Source organism: Haliaeetus albicilla, chromosome 12, assembly GCF_947461875.1.
Source record: "Haliaeetus albicilla chromosome 12, bHalAlb1.1, whole genome shotgun sequence".
NCBI lineage: Eukaryota > Metazoa > Chordata > Aves > Accipitriformes > Accipitridae > Haliaeetus > Haliaeetus albicilla.
Window position 1 is genome coordinate 30,541,029 of NC_091494.1, and position 18,857 is coordinate 30,559,885.

Genomic DNA, 18,857 nt, shown 5'->3' on the forward strand with positions numbered 1-18,857 from the left:
CTTTTGAGATAAAATACCAAATCATATATTTAACATTTAAGAAAACTGGATTTTTCTGACAAAAGAACAGAAATCTCTCTTCCAACTTTCACTTTTTGTACTTTCTAGACACTGAAATTTTTCATTCTTGTCAAAGATTCATTGTGACACAATCTGCTGCCTACATTGTGCTCTTTGTGCATAAGCAAGGTCCTTTGATCAGGATGGTCAGATATGAAAGGCTTTCAGCTCACAGCTTTCCATGTGCATTCAGAATTATTATTATGCCAGAAAATCATAGTCTTAATTAAATATCTTCCATTAACTCAGTTCTTCAGATGTACAGCCTTTTAGTGCATCTTTGATAGAAAACATTGATTATGACACTTCGATGTGCATTGATCTGCTGTCATCTAGAAGTTTCCTAAGGACATTTATTTGTCCTTACCAGCACTTAAGTCCCAGAGGAATGTTCCCAATGTCTCACAGAAATACTACCTGAGAACGTTTTACCTTTTTTTTTCCTTTTCTTTTTTAACCCGCTGGCTAACGATCTGATGTTTATCTGAAATACAGCAGAGATTTTGATCACATCAAATATTTAAAGACATACTTTGTTGGTTTGATTGCAGAGTGGAAATTGAGTTTTTCTGGATGCCTCTACAGAAATGTCAGCCTTTGTCCTTCATTCTCAATCCACCCATGACACAAAGCCTGCTGTCAGCTGGTCATTTTGAATGTAAAAGTTCTTTCACCTTCTAAATGGAAGAGAAGGGAAATAATTGCTTCATTAGAGATATCTTTTAGATATCAAATGTATCCTTTTTAGACATTGTATATCTTTTGAAGTCCTATTGATCTGCTTAAAAAATAGAAAAAAAATCAGTTGCAGTGCACTTCTGAAAAGATGCCAGTGGACTGTGGACCCAGGAGTGACCACAGAAAGGTCTGATGGCTGAGCTGTACTAGCAACTAAGGGCATGCAAGCAGTCATCCTATTCTGGACATGATGTGTTGTACCTAGATGTGTAAGATGCTTTTGGAAAGGCAAGGAAGGCAAATGGTTTGGATTTGTCTCTTCTTTATTAGTTCTTCCTTTTAAGCCCAGATCTGCCACAAAGGACCTGTTGGAGCTCTTTGTTTTGTGGTAGAGCTCATAAACGTTTCCTTTGCATGGCAGTTTGGTTCACGTGAACAGCTGTGAAGACTGCAGATTAAGTGCTCAGCTAAATTTCAACCGGGAACAATCTCCGGAACCCTGATGGTAACACCAAGGCTTTACCTGTGTTGTGGCACATGAGATGGCCTTTTCTGGAAGCACTCGTGGTCTCTGTATCATCCCCAAAGTGTGATCACAGTGCATCAGTGGACCACAGTATTGCCAGTACCTGAATAGGAGCATCCCTGTGCAAAGAATATAGTCTGACAGAGCCATGGGGACATGCTTTTCACTCAGAGTTGGTCAAGCCTCTGCCGTAATCTGGTTTGATCTTTGAGTATTGCATTTTAAGAAAGATGCAGACCACCTGGAGAAAGGGTAGAGGAGAGCAGTGAGAAGTTTCAGATACCTGAAAACATGACTGTGAAAAGAGATTGAAGAGAGGGAGAAGGGGAAGGGTTATGTCTGAGGACCTCAAGACTGAGGGGACAGGAGGGTACAACCTTCAAAAAGTGTCCTCCAAAGGCAAAAAAGCAATCAGTTTTCTGTATCAGTAAAGGGTAGAGCAAGGTGCATCTCAAAGTACTGCAAGAAAGATTCACACCAGACATTTGGAAAATCTTTGTGGTAGATGTCCTGGTTTCAGCTGGGATAGAGTTAACTGTCTTCCTAGTAGCTGGTACAGTGCTATGTTTTGAGTTCAGTATGTGAAGAATGTTGATAATTATTTCAGTTGTTGCTAAGTAGTGTTTAGACTATAGTCAAGGATTTTTCAGCTTCTGATGCCCAGCCAGCAAGAAAGCTGGAGGGGCACAAGAAGCTGGGATGGGACACAGCCAGGGCACCTGACCCAAACTGGCCAATGGGGTATTCCATACCATGTGATGTCATATCTAGTATATAAACTGGGGGGAGTGGGGGCGGGGGAATCACTGCTCAGGGACTAACTGGGCGTCGATCAGCAGGTGGTGAGCAATTGCACTGCCCATCATTTGTATATTCCAGTCCTTTTATTCTTACTATTGTCATTTTATTAGTGTTATCACCATCATTATTAGTTTCTTCTGTTCTGTTCTATTAAACCGTTCTTATCTCAACCCATGAGTTTTACTTCTTTTCCCAATTTTCTCCCCATCCCACTGGGTGGGGGGGTGTGAGTGAGTGGCTGCGTGGTGCTTAGTTGCTGGCTGGGGTTAAACCACGACAGTAGAGAATAGTGAAGGACTGGCACAGATTGCTTGCAGTTCCTATTACTGTGGTTGTTCGAGCAGGTCATGTGAGCATGTACGGGATTATGTCAGGGGCCTGAGAGCACCAGCTCTCAGAGAAGAAGCTCTGTAGCTTAATTCCTCTTCTAGTCTGGTTGCCTGTTCTCAAGGCCAGTTCTGCTATGGTGTCACCATGAAACCTTGGGTGAGGTCATCGCTGTGAAAAGAGCTATGAGAAACCTTATCAAAGGATGAGTCCATATGTATGTGTATATGTATATGTATATCAGGACACAGAACCATGGACCCTGAGAGCCTTCCAGCAGGTGACGTGCTGGAACAGATGCTTCAGTTGAGCTCTTCCAGTCCATGAGACTTATTTTCCCTTTCAGTTTTGCTGTGCATTGGCCCATGGTGCTGGCCCTTCTGTGATATATAGCAGCCAAATCCAGGGAACTTTTCAGAAATACACAAGTACCACCTTTCAGCTGTCATCAGGGACCCATGGCCAGCTTCTGGTCCTGGGTGCGTGTCCCTAATTTGCTGGAGAGCATCAAAGAGAGAAGAGGAAAGATGGAGAGTATGGCTTGGCAGAACAGCTTGACTTTGCAAGGCCCATTTTCAAAACCACTTTGAACAACCTTTGCAGAAAATGCAAGTAAAATGTCAATATGAACCTAGCTGTGAAACATCTCGGGCAAAATTATGAAAATTTGGTGGGTGGTTATAAGCAAGTAGAATACAAAGATTATGACTAAATCTCATTTCTGTTGCTGACCTATCCTATCCAGTAGAGCTGTCTGTAAGAACATACTAGTGGGAAGGACTTGAGTGCTGATGCCATTGCCTTCTGATTTATGATACAGGTTTCACTGGCAGTTTTCCAAGAAGAGGTAGCAATATCCAACCCATCACTCCTCAGACCACTTCTGTCGTCCAACCGCAAGGTGTCTGCATTTTGTGATGCTCTAGGAAGGGTGGTACAGATAAACAGAAGGATGTTTTTGTATAGTGTCATGTCATGGCACTACATACTTTTTATCCCCAGTATAATTTAGACACGTGGAAAAAGCAAGGAGAAGTTTGAATGAAGACAGGGGCATACAGTGCAGTGAGCTTGTCAGTAAGCTTTTATGAAAGAAATAAGAGGATTAAAAATAACATGTTTGTGTTGAAAGGTGATTGAAGTTTGGCAAACCCATCATATCTTTATTTTTACCGTCGGTAGAGATTTTTCTTATGAGTTGAATAATTTAATTAGTGCAGCTAAACAGAAAATAACACCTTCAGTGAATGAATAATACAAATCAAAACCTTGGGAAAAGGTTTATGGGAACGATGGCAAATAATCCATCATTTTCTACATTAATCCTTACAGTTAACAGTAGTATTCAAATAGAGTAATTCATCTGCCTATACGTCTACTTATTGAATGATCCAATATATCAATTCAAGCCAGATGCAGGTTTGACTTTACCATTCCTCCAGGAGCTGTCTTTCTCCAACTGTGGGGATGCTGGTTTTCCTAATGACATTTAGGCCACCTGCAGAAAATGAATGAAAGAAATTATGAATATTTGCAGAAACCTATATACGCAGAACTCGCAGTGCACATGGACAGTGCAAGACCTTTAGAAGGTATTTTGAAAACGCATGTTTGTTCCCAAGCATCAGGCATTCATACAGGTGCTCTGCTTTAAACCTGTTGCAAAAGTTCCCACACAAGCTGCTTCAAACTCTACAAGCCCACGTACAGACAGACAACTGGGAAGCTGAGTTGTGGTGGGACTTTCCCAGACCTCCCTGGGAACCTGTGTCCCTCAGGTTGGTGAATCACAGCTCCAAAATGCGCAGCCAAGCCACAGCGACAGATGCACAGTTCAAATGCTTTGAATTGCTGGAGTGTTTCTAGACTTTGAATCTAATGCTGGTGCTGGTATTGAAAACACTCAGCTGAACCTGGATAGCTTTGCCGCACGCCTGACCTGACATCTAAAAATGGTTCCCTTTCAACTATCATTAGCTTATGGGCTTGGCTTGCTAAAAGCCAGTCTTTTGCACAGTATGTGCACATCACTGCTGGGGGCCATCCCTGCCCACTGAAACTCTTGCAGCTTCTGCAAATGACACCGCCTTCCCAGAAGATAGTCTCAGGGTCAGTTGCACAACTGCTGAGCGCTGTGAACTTTTTATTTGTGGAGCCTGCTTTGCTTAAAAACTGTATAAGGTAATCCATAAAAAGACATCTCCTTAATTTTGCAAATGAAATCGGCACTAATTGTTAGGATTTAATAATCTCACATATTATTAAAACTGCAAGAATATTAAATATAATTTCTTTCCAGTGTTGTCAAGTTGTGTGATTTCTATAGAGGGACATTTGATCTTCAGTGTGTTCCTTATAGACCTCATTTTTTTATGTAGAGGTGGGTTTTTTTTTTAAAAGCAAGATATATAAAATGCTAAGATTGAAAGTGTGAATCAGGTATAACCTGAAGACTCAAAAAGTAAAGATAGCTTTTTAAAAAATAAACCTCACTTTTTAAATTATGATTTCATTATGTCTTTTTAAAAACCAGTCCCATGGCTGCTGGGGAACTTGGTAAATAGGTGTTAGAAGCTCACTCTGGCAGCACTGGTTTTACTTGCACTGTATTATTTTCCACACTATGTCAGCACAGAGCATGGTAATGAGATGCTGTTTTGACTTCCCTTGCCCCAGAGCTGTTCTTGAGTCAGATGACTCTGGGGCAGGGTCTTTTAAATTATGGAAATAGTTTAAAATACTAAACAAGCTTTTTTTTTTTTTAAGAATAATTTCCTTTAGAGCTGAGGGGAAGAAAACATGGAGATAATCTCTTTTTTTTAGTTTTAGATTTTATAAAAACTTATGAAGCAATGGCCAAACTTGAGGCCAGTTTCGACCAGATGGTGTCCTTAGAATAACTGCCTTTAGTGATAAGAGCAAGTGTTTTCTCTAATAAATTTACAAAAGCTTGTTGTAGTGTTTCTGGCACTAGGAGATAAATTGCATGCAATAGCAATGACACCAGACCTTTGAAGTTGTTCTTTTCACTAAAGACTCAGCCCATCCTCTGGAGGCAGCAAGCAGTGAGGGGAAACTGAGTGTGTCATCTCCTCGTCGTGCCCGTTGGCCTGGGACTTGCAATGGCAGCTAGGATTTCTTTCTCAAAGCCAATGGCTGATACATGTTGTATTTTCTACAGCTGTGGGGGGAAAGAGAGTACTTTTCATTTGTGAATGTGTGAAATTCACAGATCTGCTGACATATCAGCTCCAGTTTAAAGCTGGTTCTTACTTAGAAGAGAAACTGTCAAAGAAAACTAAAGTGATAAAGCAAGTTGTCTGTGAGTCAGTGAATGAAAAATCATTTTCTCTGAGAAAACAATGATCCTTGCCTTGACGTGGTGTGAAGAGACCTGTTTTGCTGGCAAAGTCTCATTTTGAGATATAAACTCAAGACCCTCCTGTCTGTTTCCAGCCATCAGAGATGATTATAGCGTGGGTTGCAAAGATAGGAACTGGAGTCTTCCAGCCCTTTTTATCATGTTTTATTTTGATCAATGTTTTTTGTCTCTCTCAATTTCCATGACAACTCTAATTGACAAATGTATTCTTTATTATGTTGACAAAAATAGCCATGCTGCACAGGTTGATGTGTAGTACCCATCTGCTGTCCCAATGTACCATTCCTGCTTTTACTCCTGCTGCTTGGAAACAGTGATGTATTACTGTTGGTGTAAGTTTCTTGGAAAAATTCACAGCAGAGGTACTGAAAAGCAATTAATATTCACAGAAAGATTACTGCTTGAGATAGCTTTCACTGCACTAGCTTTTAAATAGCAGCATCTCTTATTAATACCATCACTCCTAATAAATGTAATTAAAATTGTTGACTAATGAAAATTTTAGAGTTAATTTATATAATACAGACTTTATACTTGCAATTAGAGCTTTCTTGATTCTGCAACATGTTGTTCAGGGAGAGACAGACTATCATCTCTGATTACATGTCTGTCATTTAGTAAGAAGAAAGAAATTTTTCAGAGTCTTCCTTGTTAACATCAATGAAGAGACTTCAGCCAAAGTTCTGAAGCGGTATTTTAAGTAAGTCACTTCAGAAGTCAACAGTGTTAAGATGTTTTATATAAGCACTTGCACTGAAGAATCCACTGAATTCAACATTTGCCGTTGTGTTGTGTTCAGCTATGAGAGGTGCATCAAATAAATTTATTGCTGCAAGGACAAGGTTTTGGCAGATCAGAACACATGGTATTGTTCCTGTCAATGTCAGTTTCTCATGTTCTGTGCTCTGGTTTTTAGTTTTCCACAGAAAGCAGGATATGGCACTGAATTTGGAGAAAGTACTGCTGTCGCTGACATTTCTCCATTTTAGTGCTAATCCACACATGGAAACAACATCTGTTGAATCACTACTTTGCTCACACTCCTTTTCATGAAATTCTCAGGATCCCTGGGAGTTTGGCACGGAGATGGTCAGCGCCAAACTGAGTCAGTCCATGCTGTAGCTCTCAAGTGGTATTGCAAGCACTCTGCTCTTAGCTGTGCCTTTTGTGGAGGTATTGATGAAATTGTGACTTCGGGCAAGGCTTGATTTGTTGCAGAACATTCATAGTAATATCTACAAGCACTTCTCTGCCTATAGCTCTAATTCTGGCCCTAGAGCACATGATCTATGAGGAAAGGTAGAGGGATTTGTCCAGCTACAAGATGACAGAGCCAAACTCTCCTTGTTATTGGCATGTGATGTAATAAGGATCAACTGTGACAAATTGCAGGTAGGGAGGTTCAGCTTGAACGTATTACAAAAAAATCTTTACCAGAAGGATAGTGCAGCTCTACATCAGGGCACCCAGAGAGGCTGAGAGCGCTTCATTTTATAGGTCAGCATTTTGGCAGACAAAGACATGGCTGACCTGATCCAGTGCTGGCTGTAGACCTAGCCCAGGCACAAGGTTGGACTAGACACCTCCAGAAGTTTCTTCCGACCATTGCTTCTGTGATGCTATGAGTGTATATTCAACAAATGTCCTGGGTCAGTGGCACCCACTGGGAACAGCTTTACAACCTCTTTCTCTCTGTCGCCTATAGGCATTCCCACTGCTACAAATGTGAACTCATTTGTTATAAGAAGCCCCTTTTTCTGATGCCTGCCTTCCCTTTGTTAGGTCTCTGTGTTGAAATATGGCTTCTGACTAAACTCAATCTATTAGAAAGACCGAAGTTTTACTCTGCTCTTGTCTTCTCATTGGGAAGCCTTTCCGGAGGGAAAGCATGGCTTTCCTGCAGTTTTTAGAGCAGAGTGACCTTCAGTGTCTTCTGCCTCATTTGCAACAGCATCGTATCCAAGGCAATCTCCCAGCACTTCTGTCAGGGCACTTGCATGACTTACAAAGCCCCATGGCAAGTGCGTATTTTTTCAGTTGATCTGGACAAGGTGTGACATCAGCATTTTTCAAGGAGCTTTCTCAGTTGCTTTCCATAGTGGAGCTGTATGGGATGTGAGCTGGAGCATTAATGGTGCGGAACACCTCTGCCCATCAAGAAGCTTCGGCTTCGCTATGAGTGTGCCCTTCTGTTTCTATAGAAAATAGCTCATTCACTGTCTTTTATACTTTACTACTCTTTCCCACTTCACGTTCAACTGCTTACAGCTTCAGATTATGCAAAATGCTGTGAAGATGTTTGTTTCAGCGAGAATTTTGCTTGAAATCCAGAAGAACCTTACAAGCTGTGCAATACGTTTTGCCACCACTTGTATGAACGATAATTTTGATTCTTTACTTCTCTGCATAACATTTATAGTTGCCACTTTCTAGCTACAAAATCTAGCTACATTTTCATTGTAATTATCGTTTAGTTACTGCCTTGCTCAGCTGCTCTTTGGGGTGTTCTTCAGCTACCTGTTTCAGCTACAGACTTGTAGCACCAAGAAGTTAATCTTTGTGTGTATTTGACAAGTATAAATCTGAGTGATTTGTTTTTTCCAATGGCACAGTATGGTATGCATGCTTCTACAAAGAAAGCATCCACCCATTTATAGTTTGCATTATGTTTCTTGAGATTTGTGGCTCCGTGGTCACCCCAATTGCATGATTGAGTCCCAGTGTTGTGGTTTTCACGGAGCATGTGCATCAGACTATGCAGATAGAGAGGTATATGCATGGGGGAACAGGGAGAGAAAAATAACTGCATGTGTCTAAAGATGAAGATAATTAATATTGCAACTGTGAAACCCCTTAAAAAACAGTTTTGGTGAGCATGGCGTGCCTGAGTCTCTGTTTAGCTTTGGATACTGAGCACCCTGGATACAAAAGCACATTTTTCCATCAGTTGCTGTGATTTTTTGCTGCACAATTGTCTTTGTCTCTGTTGAAGCAGTAAGGAGACTGTTTGCAGACTTGCAGCTCACGGGAATGCCAGCAATGTGCTCTCCTGTCAGACATGGGCTCAAAACTTCCAGCTGCTATCCAAAACACATTTCTGGGATAACTGACAGTAGCAAGTGCTTGTCACCTGAGATTTTTCAGTTCTGGTCTCAAAACAGGAGAGCAGATTTCTTCTCACTTTGCGTTATGGAGATGTGCATTGTGGATGATGCCAAAGTCTTTCATCCTTTCCTTGTATTGTCACTTCCAAACTCCCATGTGTCTGCAACTGTGCTGCAGGGGAGAAGGCCTGGATGCTGTGTGCAGCTTCACTGGCTGGCGAAGGGCGTTGCAGTGATGTGGGTGAGAGCATCAGGGAAGGCTGTGTTAGGTGCAGCATGATTTTAGAACTGACATTCTGTGGGCAGCCTTGAGACACATTTCAGTTCAGAAGACCTTCCACAAGTATAAAACTGTCCTCAGTCATACTTTCCTGTGGCCTCGTGAATGGGCCATGTCGATTCCTGTTCCTGTGACAATGTGCTGACAACAGGGTTGGGAAAAGGAGAATGGACAGAGTCTGATCTGGGTGGGTTTCTGGCTGTGGCTCCCAGGTTCCAGCTATGACCTGTCTGGTGGAGCAAAACATGAGCAGTCAGTGATGTTAGAAAAATGGTTCAGAGCCATGTAGGATTGTTCTTCTGAAGACCTTCCTTGAATTTTTCCAGGTGCTCTCATCCATGGAGGAATTCAGGAACCTAGATCGGGATATTGAGGGGTCTGCAAAACGGTGGAAGAAATTTGTTGAATCTGAGTGTCCTGAAAAGGAGAAGTTCCCTCAGGAATGGAAGAACAAGTCAGCTCTGCAGCGCCTGTGCATAATGAGAGCCATCCGACCCGATCGCATGACCTACGCTGTCAGGTGGGGACACTTCTTTACTATCTCTGTAACTCTCTTGCTTAACAGGCAACTTTGGGTCTGTGTTTTCTGGGGGATAGAAGTAATTCAGAAATATGTTTAGATTTATTTATTATAGAATGTGAATTCTGCAAAATGGATTCCTATAAAGGACTCTGATGAATGAGTCATCTCTGAACTGTGTAAGACAGTCAACACATTTCATTTAACTGGAATTTCTTGCTTAGGGAGATCTAACCCCAATGTCACCAGTAGTGATAGAGAAGTATAACTAGCACTGGGTGAGGAGCAGACATGCCAAGTCAGAAATGAGCATCATCATACAGGTGTTATGCATCTGCTAGAGTCTTTTAATGATCAGTAGAACTTCTAGAGTTCATTAAGGTTGATTTTAGTTACTAGATCCTTTATGGCTGTTACTTAGGCACAAGAATAAAGTGTAGAAGTAAAGGAAAGTCTTATAGAAGTTTTCTCTTTTTTTTTTTTCTTGTAAAATGCAAAATTTATGTGATGCTAGTTCTGAAAGTTGTAGTTGTAAATTATGTAGTGAAGGTAACTAGGCAAGTCTAAACTTTATGGAAGTATGCAAAAGCAATATGCTTGTTCCAGGAGAAACTAAAGGTCTTTCACTCCATTAGGACTTGTTTTTACCTTCTCTGTCCTAGTAGTCTATGATTTGACATTTCTGCAATGTCTCTCATGCTACTGCCTCTCAAATAGTTTATATTGCTCCACCATCTGGCATGTGCGTGTATATGGGTGCATGTAGCAGATCGTATTACTCAGTGTATGAACTAGATTTCTGTTTGTGCTTTAAAATTCACAGAAGAATGCAGATAAGACTGAGTGAAGTCTCCCTCTGGTCAAAGTTATTATCTTTTATTAAATTAAAATCTATAATTTATCATAATCATACTATTCTAAACCATCTTCTTTTTAATTTCTGACTCTTTTAGGGCTGGATTGTCCATGTGTTCTCTCAGCTGAAAAGATTGTTTTTCCTGTTGTTTTTTAGTTTGAGTAAAATAAACTCTTGTCTTTCTAAACTTTTAAGTGCGTAATTCATTTAAGCAAGTTTAATTCATTTCCTTCAGTCAAAATGGTGGTACTCACATAGCTCAAAAATAACTGGAACATAAAGTTTCAACACCTTTCATATTTCTCTTTTATGAAAAGGTAAGGGAATCCAAGTTCAAAAGCTTGGCTGGATATTTTTAGGGTCTGGGCATGTCAAGCTTTTCTATTTGCACAGGAGTATTTAAATTTTTGTTTTGTTTTTCTTCTTATCTAGAAGTAGGTTAGAACATAAACATGTGCAAACAGTAACAGTTCATAGTGCCTTCCCCAATACTTTGTTTGTACATGTTTGTGACTAAAATTCTTCCTGAAATATAGGATAGTCAGACACTAGGCCCAAAAGGCTTAAGAAGAGCTTTTGTTTAGGGAAATCTCATACCCCAAAAGCAAATCTGAAATTATTAGTGGTAACAATGACAGTCAAAATGTTTGACGACCTGGTTCGTCCTTGATAGCATCATACTCCTCAGACCTTTCTTCAGCAAGCAGTCTGGCTAAGATAGATACTGTTCCCTTAGTGAAGAAATTTGTTGTTCCTAAGACATCCATCTCTATGGAAAAAGTCTCTTCATCTGTCCTTCTCATGTCAGTTAGTGAAGAAGGAAGGAAAAGTGGTCTTTGGATTGAGCTTAATGCAGTCAGCATTCCTGATAGCCACCACACAGAAGGCTAATGGTCATCTGGTGTCTCATTTTCCTAAGCACGGTCAAAACTGTATTGTGTCCGTGACCCTTCAAAAAGTGGGGGATCTTGTAGAGCACTGGTGAGCTGCGTACTCCAACCATGAGGACTTCAGCTTCAACATCCCGGCTTTAGCCAGTAGTGTTTCAAGATCATGTGTGTGTTAACAAATTCCTTGAGTTTTAGATACCTGCAATGTCGTTGGATCCCACAAGTTGTTTTGCAGTTCTCAACTTGCAGATCTCTTCCTTCTGTATATCAGTTAAATATGCTAACATTAAATACCTTACTGATGGTCAATGGACATCACTACTAGTCCTAACCTTTCTGTCTCTCTGAGAGTCTTGACAAGCACTCAAGTGCATTTTGGGAGTCAAGGAGTAAGTTGGTAGCATAAACACAGGTGACTAGGGGTATTTTAGATGCCCTAGAATATCCCTACCTCGTTTCCAGCTGCTGTTCAGAGAGGTGCAGGACCCTTTATGTCTCATGTCATTATGTGCCAGCTCCAAAAGATGGTCAAGGAAGCTCTTCGGTATCTAAAATGATCCACTCCTGTACAGGCTTCTTGCATTTCCCTGTCTTGGAAGTTAGGTTTTTCAGCCACTCTTCATAGCAGATCCCTGGGGATATTTGCACAGGTTGTTTTATTCCCTAGGCCTAAGAGGCCATCAGAAGAAACCACTCTTACCCTGACTCATTTCTTAGAGCTTAGATGGGTGTGGTGCTCTATTGTCCATCACCAAGAGCCATAATTTCCTCAAGAGGTATTTTCAGGTGTAAATACCTATTTCATCCTTCAGTCTTATTGAAGAACATCAGCAAGGAGCTTCTTGCAACACCTTGTGCTTCCATGCTTCCTCATCCATGATGAGGTCAGATCAGTCCAGCAGCTACTAGCAAGGTATAACTTGGTCATGGTGAAGTCCTTCCAAAAGCAATGGTACTACTGCCTTGAGGGATAGGCCTTTGAAACAACACGGAATGACTAAGGACTCTGTTAGCTGGCACCTCCAGCCATGGTTATGAAACTTATATGGACTCTTCAGATAAAGGATCTTAAGCAGCTGTAGCTTTATATAACCTAGATAAGCTGTAAACCAGTCATTTGTCTTGCAGGGTATTTTTGCTTTTTGTTCTGGCACCATTTCTCAAATCCTACTGCTCATACTGTGAACCACCCCTATGAATACCTTGTTTCAAAGACACCAAGTGTAGGCACTCTTCCAGTCCTGTCTCTGAAGGCAGGCCTTCCTTTCCTGCATGTGTGGTCCATTGCAAAGTCTCGAAGTCACATTAGTTGTGTTTCTGAATCTCCAAGGCATCATTTCATAGAGCTGAGACTTGATGTAAACCAAGAATGTTGTGACCTCATATCTGATGGACTTCTTTAAACTTTGTGGACTAAAGCTTTCCAGCAACTCTTTACCAAATCTTGACCCAGAACAGAAAAATCTACTTGAAAGAGGCACCAAAGTGGAAGCTTTTTCTTTTGCAATCCTTTAGGCATTTCTATTCCAACTGCCTTTCACTAGTCCTTGAAGGAGATTCTCAGCTCTCTCAGAAAGAATTTGGCTGCCTTATTCTGGTAGTACCTACTGGGTGAAAACTGGCCGATGTTTTTCTTACCTGTGGTACTGAGGTTTTCAAAAGGCCTGAGTTATGCCTCTATACTAGAAGAGTAACTGCTTATTCCTGGGGTTTGAATATAACATTCCTACCTTTGAGTCAATATTCACTGTATCCTCTTTTTCTAAAGCAGTGATTTTGGAAGCTCATGCTGGGGAAATTCAGCCTGGACATTCTTCATGCCCTGTATTCTGTTCAGGAGGCAGCTGCGGAGCTGAATTTTTTCCTGTTCTCTCAGTTGTATTTTTCCTTGTGACTCTCATGCAGAGGCTAAGCTACATGCACTAGATATTCTTAGAGCTTTTCCCTTTTATCTTTCCAGAACAAAGCAATTTTGTAAATCATTTGGACCTTTTGTGACTTTTGGTGATAAATCTAAAGGAATGCTGTTTCCTCTCAAAGGCTTTATGGATTACAAAGTACACGGCAGTTTTCTGTACATTAACTTATTTCTTCTCTTCTGAGAAACCTTTGTTAGAATCAAGCCAGTACTTGTATTGAAATTCTGAATACAGCGTTGGGCTGGTAGGTCCCACTGTTTTCCCTTCTTATTTCCTTTTGTTTGTCAGATATTGGTGTGCCATGTGTCCTTTTACTCCTGTAAAAAGTGCTAAACATTGCTATTGAGTGATAACTCCAGAAGCCTAGCCTGCAGATCCTGTCTAAAATTATTTCATGCCCATTTTTTTCATTTAGTTTCTAATTTGTTTGAATCAGCAGAATCAAAACTAATTAAGTGATTATTTGCAGGGGAATCTGTCTTTTCTGAACAATAGTAGACAGGCAAAAATTTTTTCTTTCTGGCAGAGATTTTGTAGAAGAAAAGCTTGGCAGTAAATATGTGGTAGGGAGATCCCTGGATTTTGCAACAACCTTTGAGGAATCAGGACCTGCAACCCCAGTGTTTTTTATCCTGTCCCCAGGAGTCGACCCACTGAAGGATGTGGAGAAACAAGGTAAATAAATCATGTCTCTAGGCATACCACAGCATTACTTTTTATCTTCTGCATAATTATCTTGGCATGACATTCTTGTTCTGTTTTTTTTTTTTTTCCCCTCATCTCTTTGTAGATAATGGAGTAATCTGTTAAAAATAGATAATTGTGAGAGAATGTGATTAGGTTTTTTTGTTTTGGTTTTTTTTTCTTCTTTTTTTTTTATTAAAGGATTTTGGATTTTCATCTAAAGTTTAAATTAAAGTTGTCTCTTTCCTGCATTGCCTGGATTCCCAGTGTGGTTCACACTGCAACAATTTCTGAGCTGGTCTTGTACACAACCTGTAATTTACATCAGAGATGTCTAATATGCTGTCAGATGGGTTGCCTTTTGCCAGGAAAGGTTGGACCATATGATCCTTGAGGTCCCTTCCAACCTGGTATTCTATATGATTCTATGATAGCTAAAAATAAGTGACAGCTCTCTATAACAGTCTGCTGGTTAGTGGCAGAGTTTCCAGTTTTTACTCCCATCCTTCCTGAGTTGATTTTAGTGTGGATGGTCAGATGTAGTGCTGTCAGCTGGCTTCAAAACCAAAGGGGCTTCACGAAGGTGCCTTATTTGAGAAGGCAGTGATTTCCATTGTGCACTGACTGCTGTAGTCAGTGCCTGTGCTCTAAAGCTGCCAATGTGCAAAATTTGCTCTGGGTCTCAAATCCACTGTGGAGGGATTGCCATTTTCATCCTGGCTGTAGCAATTACAGTAGGTCTGGAAATGGGGTCACTTCTGACTGTTGAACAGAGGTAACTGCGGTCACTTCTTTCAAGACTGTTACAGTGGAGGGGCTCCATCCCTCTGGAGCAGAGGAGTCGGGTGCCTTTGGGTAGTGCTTTAGGGCTGCTCCTGATAGCCATTCTGCTCATCAGATGTCTTTTCTCTTTCTCCAGCAATGCGCTCGACATATCCCCAAGACCATGACTTGTGGTCAAGCCCCGATGCTCCCAGTGATGTGGAGTATAGTATATTTAAACTGTTTTAATTACATATCAGACTACCCTAGTACTGCTGCTGGCTGGTTTTTAGCAGGCAGGTCTCCAGACTAGACATCAGCAGGGCTGGCAGCCCCAGCAGAGAAACCAGTAACACTGAACTAAGCCATCATCCAGGCGAGTGGTAGAAGAACACTGACCTGTGGATTTCTTTTCCTCTCTATGATGCACCTTCTGGGTCATCCCAAAACAATGTTTGAGTCAGTCTTCACCCACATTCCCACAAGCAGCTTTCAGAGATGTTAAAGCCCAGTGCAGCCTGAGCCACAGGCCAGATCACAGTGCTCTGTTGTGGGGTGTTCCCGGGCTTTGCATTGTGCTTCATGCTCTTTCTGCCCTGATACCAGGTCTCATTATTGTGAACTGAAGGGGACCCCCTCTGAGGAAGGTCCTGTCATGTGCCTGGATTCCATTTGGAGCCACGTCAGTGATCCTGTGCTCACTGTGTTCTTTTCTTGTATGGGAAATGAAGCACTAAAATCCAACCATGAATGGTTTAATTGGAATTGTAAAGATGAGTGTAGTTGAACACCTGGGGTTAGTCAGCCAGAAAAGTTACAGCAAGTAAAAGTGAAAAAAATCTAATGAAGTAAAACCATTGTTTCAGTGCAGCTGCACCGGCCTTCAAGTCTGCCTCACTGGGGTTTGGATTGGATTCATTATTCGGTATTTTCTCTGCCCTTCATTAGGTTTTATTAAAGCACAAGTCTGGCTAGATAATTCTTGTGAATGGCAGATAGCTTCTTCCAGATGCTGCCCACCCATGGGACCTTTCCTTGGCAACATGGGGAGGCCCCTGCAGCAAACACTGGTGGGCTTGGAAAGCTCCCCCACCTCCTTGGGGCAGCCTGACTGCACCGCCCCCTCTCCTCTCCAAGCCAGCAAGGAAGGAGGAAGGCTGGCATCGTCTTTGGTGAGGCAGCCAGCGCAGGCTTACTGTGTACCCTTCTGCAGTCCTGTTCCTATCCTTGAAGTGGAAATAACAACTGATACTGATTTTATTATTAATCACCTGGTTTGGGGTAGCAGCCTGCCTTCTGTAAATTGGCCCCATCCCTTCTTGAGAGGATGGGTCTTGAAGGCAGAGGAGAGATTAGCAGCTCTCAAAGTTGTCATCCACCAGACATGGTGAGAAAGAAAACTGGAAACTCTCAAATATGGGGAGGGCAGTATCCCAGGGGGTTGCTGTAGTAAGGCTAAGCAGAGAGCTTGAGCAACTGGAAGAGTTTGGATGTTTGTTTTACTTACGGCATCTGTTTCCAATCTTGTACCAAGAGCTGAATCCTAAGTCTTGCAAGACAAATCTTTTCCTTGTTTTACTATAAAAATTGTCTGCTTGTAGCAGAAATCAGGAATTAAGGGTGCACCATCTGCGCAAAGGCAAATCTGCATGCAGAGATAAATGTAGGGAATCCCAAGGGATCAGCACACGGGGACATGTGTACTGACTCCCTGGCTGAGCCAAATGCATCCTACTATGATGCAGGGAGCCAGTGTGGATGTTTGTCGGGCTGCTTCCCTCTGACAGCACAAATTGGTACTCATCTTCTGAGGAGCACGCAGCAGAGATAGCTTGCTCCAGGCAGTTGCTTGTCCTGTGAGACGAGAAGCAACTGGAGTCCTCCATCTTTGGATGACAGACAGATTCAGAAAAATAAACAGGAGATCTTTAGCCATGATCAGTTAAAGGGTCTGAGGCACTGGGCTGCTACAGAGAATTCGGGGGAGTCCGACAGAGTATCACAGACTAAATGAAGAAACACCAAATAGATGCCATCCTTCTTCCAGAGCAGGATAGTCAATTACATGGGGTTTGGGATTCCCACCCTGCACTGTGCAGACAGGGATGTCGAAGGGACTGTAGGAGATGGTCTGCAGTGCCTCCTGGAGCACCCCTTCCCGTGGGCTTTTCTGCAGTCCACCGACCGTGGGCCTTCACACACGTGGGATGCTTCCTACAGTGGTGGTGCACTCAGAGGCAACTCCACACCTGCCAAAGCCCATGATGATCCAGGAGAAATCTGCAGGGCTGACTGATCTCTAGATCCAAGAAATCTGGGAGGCCTTGGTCGAGGCCGCAGAAAGCTCACACAGACTTCATTTCAGCTGCCCTCTCAAAACTGAATACATTCCTAAGATTACTGGCTGCTTCTAGCATGCATCGCAGGGTGCATTTCCCCACCGAACGATGTCTTGTTCAAAGCCTATTTAATCAGCAGGAAATTATTTTAATTTCCTATCACTGTAAAATATGTTTTTACACAAGGTTGCAGGGGAATACTGTTCTTTAAACAAGAGGCACTTTGTAATAATGTACCTTTGTGTTGATGCTGCTCTGTAATTAAAAGTAGTTTGGAAGAAGCCACTACTGTTTTCAGTGCTTTGGCAAGGAGTGTGCGAGAGACAAGATAACTATTATAAGAAGTGTGATAGCTCTTCTGTGAGGGTTTTTGATAAGACTGAACTCTGCCTCACTGCTGCTGTGTGAGCTCAGCTGTGCTGCCTGCTGTTCCAGGTAAAAGTGCTGAACGTTGCTCTTTTTTTTCTTTTAGGGAAGAAACTTGGTTATACATTTAACAACAGGAATTTCCACAATGTTTCCCTTGGACAAGGTCAAGAGGTAGTTGCTGAACAAGCTCTAGATCTGGCTGCGAAGGAGGGTCACTGGGTCATCCTTCAGGTACGGTGCCTTTGGAAGCAGTCCTGCCGTTCTCCCAGGTTACCTGATGCTGATCACCTTAGCAAGGGCAGTCTGTTGTTCTTATGTGGTGGGAGATGGGACAAGGTGTCATCTGTGTGTCCAAAGCAGCTACCTTCTTGCTGCTATCTATTACTTTTATTGGGCATTGTCATTTTGGTTTTCTTGCTCTTTGAGCCTTCTGTAGGGTGTGTAGTTGTAGGGAGTCCTCTGAGGGAAGGTTGTGCTACACTTTCCCGTGCTTTTATTTGCTTCATGAATAAATAAAGAGCTTTGTTCTTAAGAGCTGTTAGACCAGTTCTCTTACTACCTCTCAAAATTTACCATGTATTTAAATGAGCAATGAGAACATGCACACCACCTTAGGAAAGGCAGAGGCAGTGGCGCCGATTCCTTTATGCATCCCAAAACTGGTAAATGTTTGAAGCTCTTATTGCAACTCGGCAAAATGTTTCAGAGCCTTTTCGGCTGTGAAGGGAGCTCTGTCTTTGTCAAGTGCTCTCTGGAGCCACTTACTCAGTGAGTGCTTGGGTTTGCTAATATGCAGAGTCAGTGATGCCAGCTCTCATTACAGGTCTTGGGAACCCCTCTGATTTCCTTGATGTGGATTTTATAAGTGTTTATTATCACTGCATTGTTTGGATAAAATTAGATTAAGACAAAGCTTTGTGTCCTGATCTGAGACTACAGGCCTGATTTTGGATTTAAATTAAATGCCATTGATATTTTGATCTTAATTTTTGCTTTTTTTGAAAGCTTCCTCTAAGGTACAATGCTGAGCTTTTCAAGAGCTTTTAATAGAGATGGCTGCAATACTGGCATCTGCCTTTGAGACGGTGAAGAAAAAAATGTGCAGCTTTTTGAGACATTGCAGTCAGTAATGCAAAGCAAAGGGTTCTTTTCTACAATGATGGTTAGATCCTGTAAAGGATCTGTTAGCAATGTCAGCTTCCACATCTGTTGCTTCAGTGCTAGCAGATGAGTGCTGTGGGTCTGAAGTATTTTATTTCATCCATTCACATCTTCTCTGGTGGGCAGAGCAATCAGTAAGGGGTATATTCTGATTTAACACTGAAGGTTAAATCAGAAGAGCTGCAGAAATTAGATTTAT

At 41.8% G+C, this 18,857-nt stretch overlaps 1 protein-coding gene across 2 annotated transcripts in view; it reads left to right on the forward strand.

Annotated features, from left to right (window-relative positions):
- Positions 1–18,857, forward strand: part of DNAH9 (dynein axonemal heavy chain 9) — a 209,550-nt gene that overhangs the window by 148,939 nt on the left and 41,754 nt on the right. For both annotated transcript variants that reach the window (XM_069798868.1, XM_069798867.1), the window contains 3 exons: positions 9,485–9,678; positions 13,870–14,018; positions 17,601–17,728. In XM_069798868.1, coding sequence (XP_069654969.1) covers positions 9,485–9,678; positions 13,870–14,018; positions 17,601–17,728 — 471 coding nt within the window. The remainder of the gene's footprint in view (positions 1–9,484; positions 9,679–13,869; positions 14,019–17,600; positions 17,729–18,857) is intronic.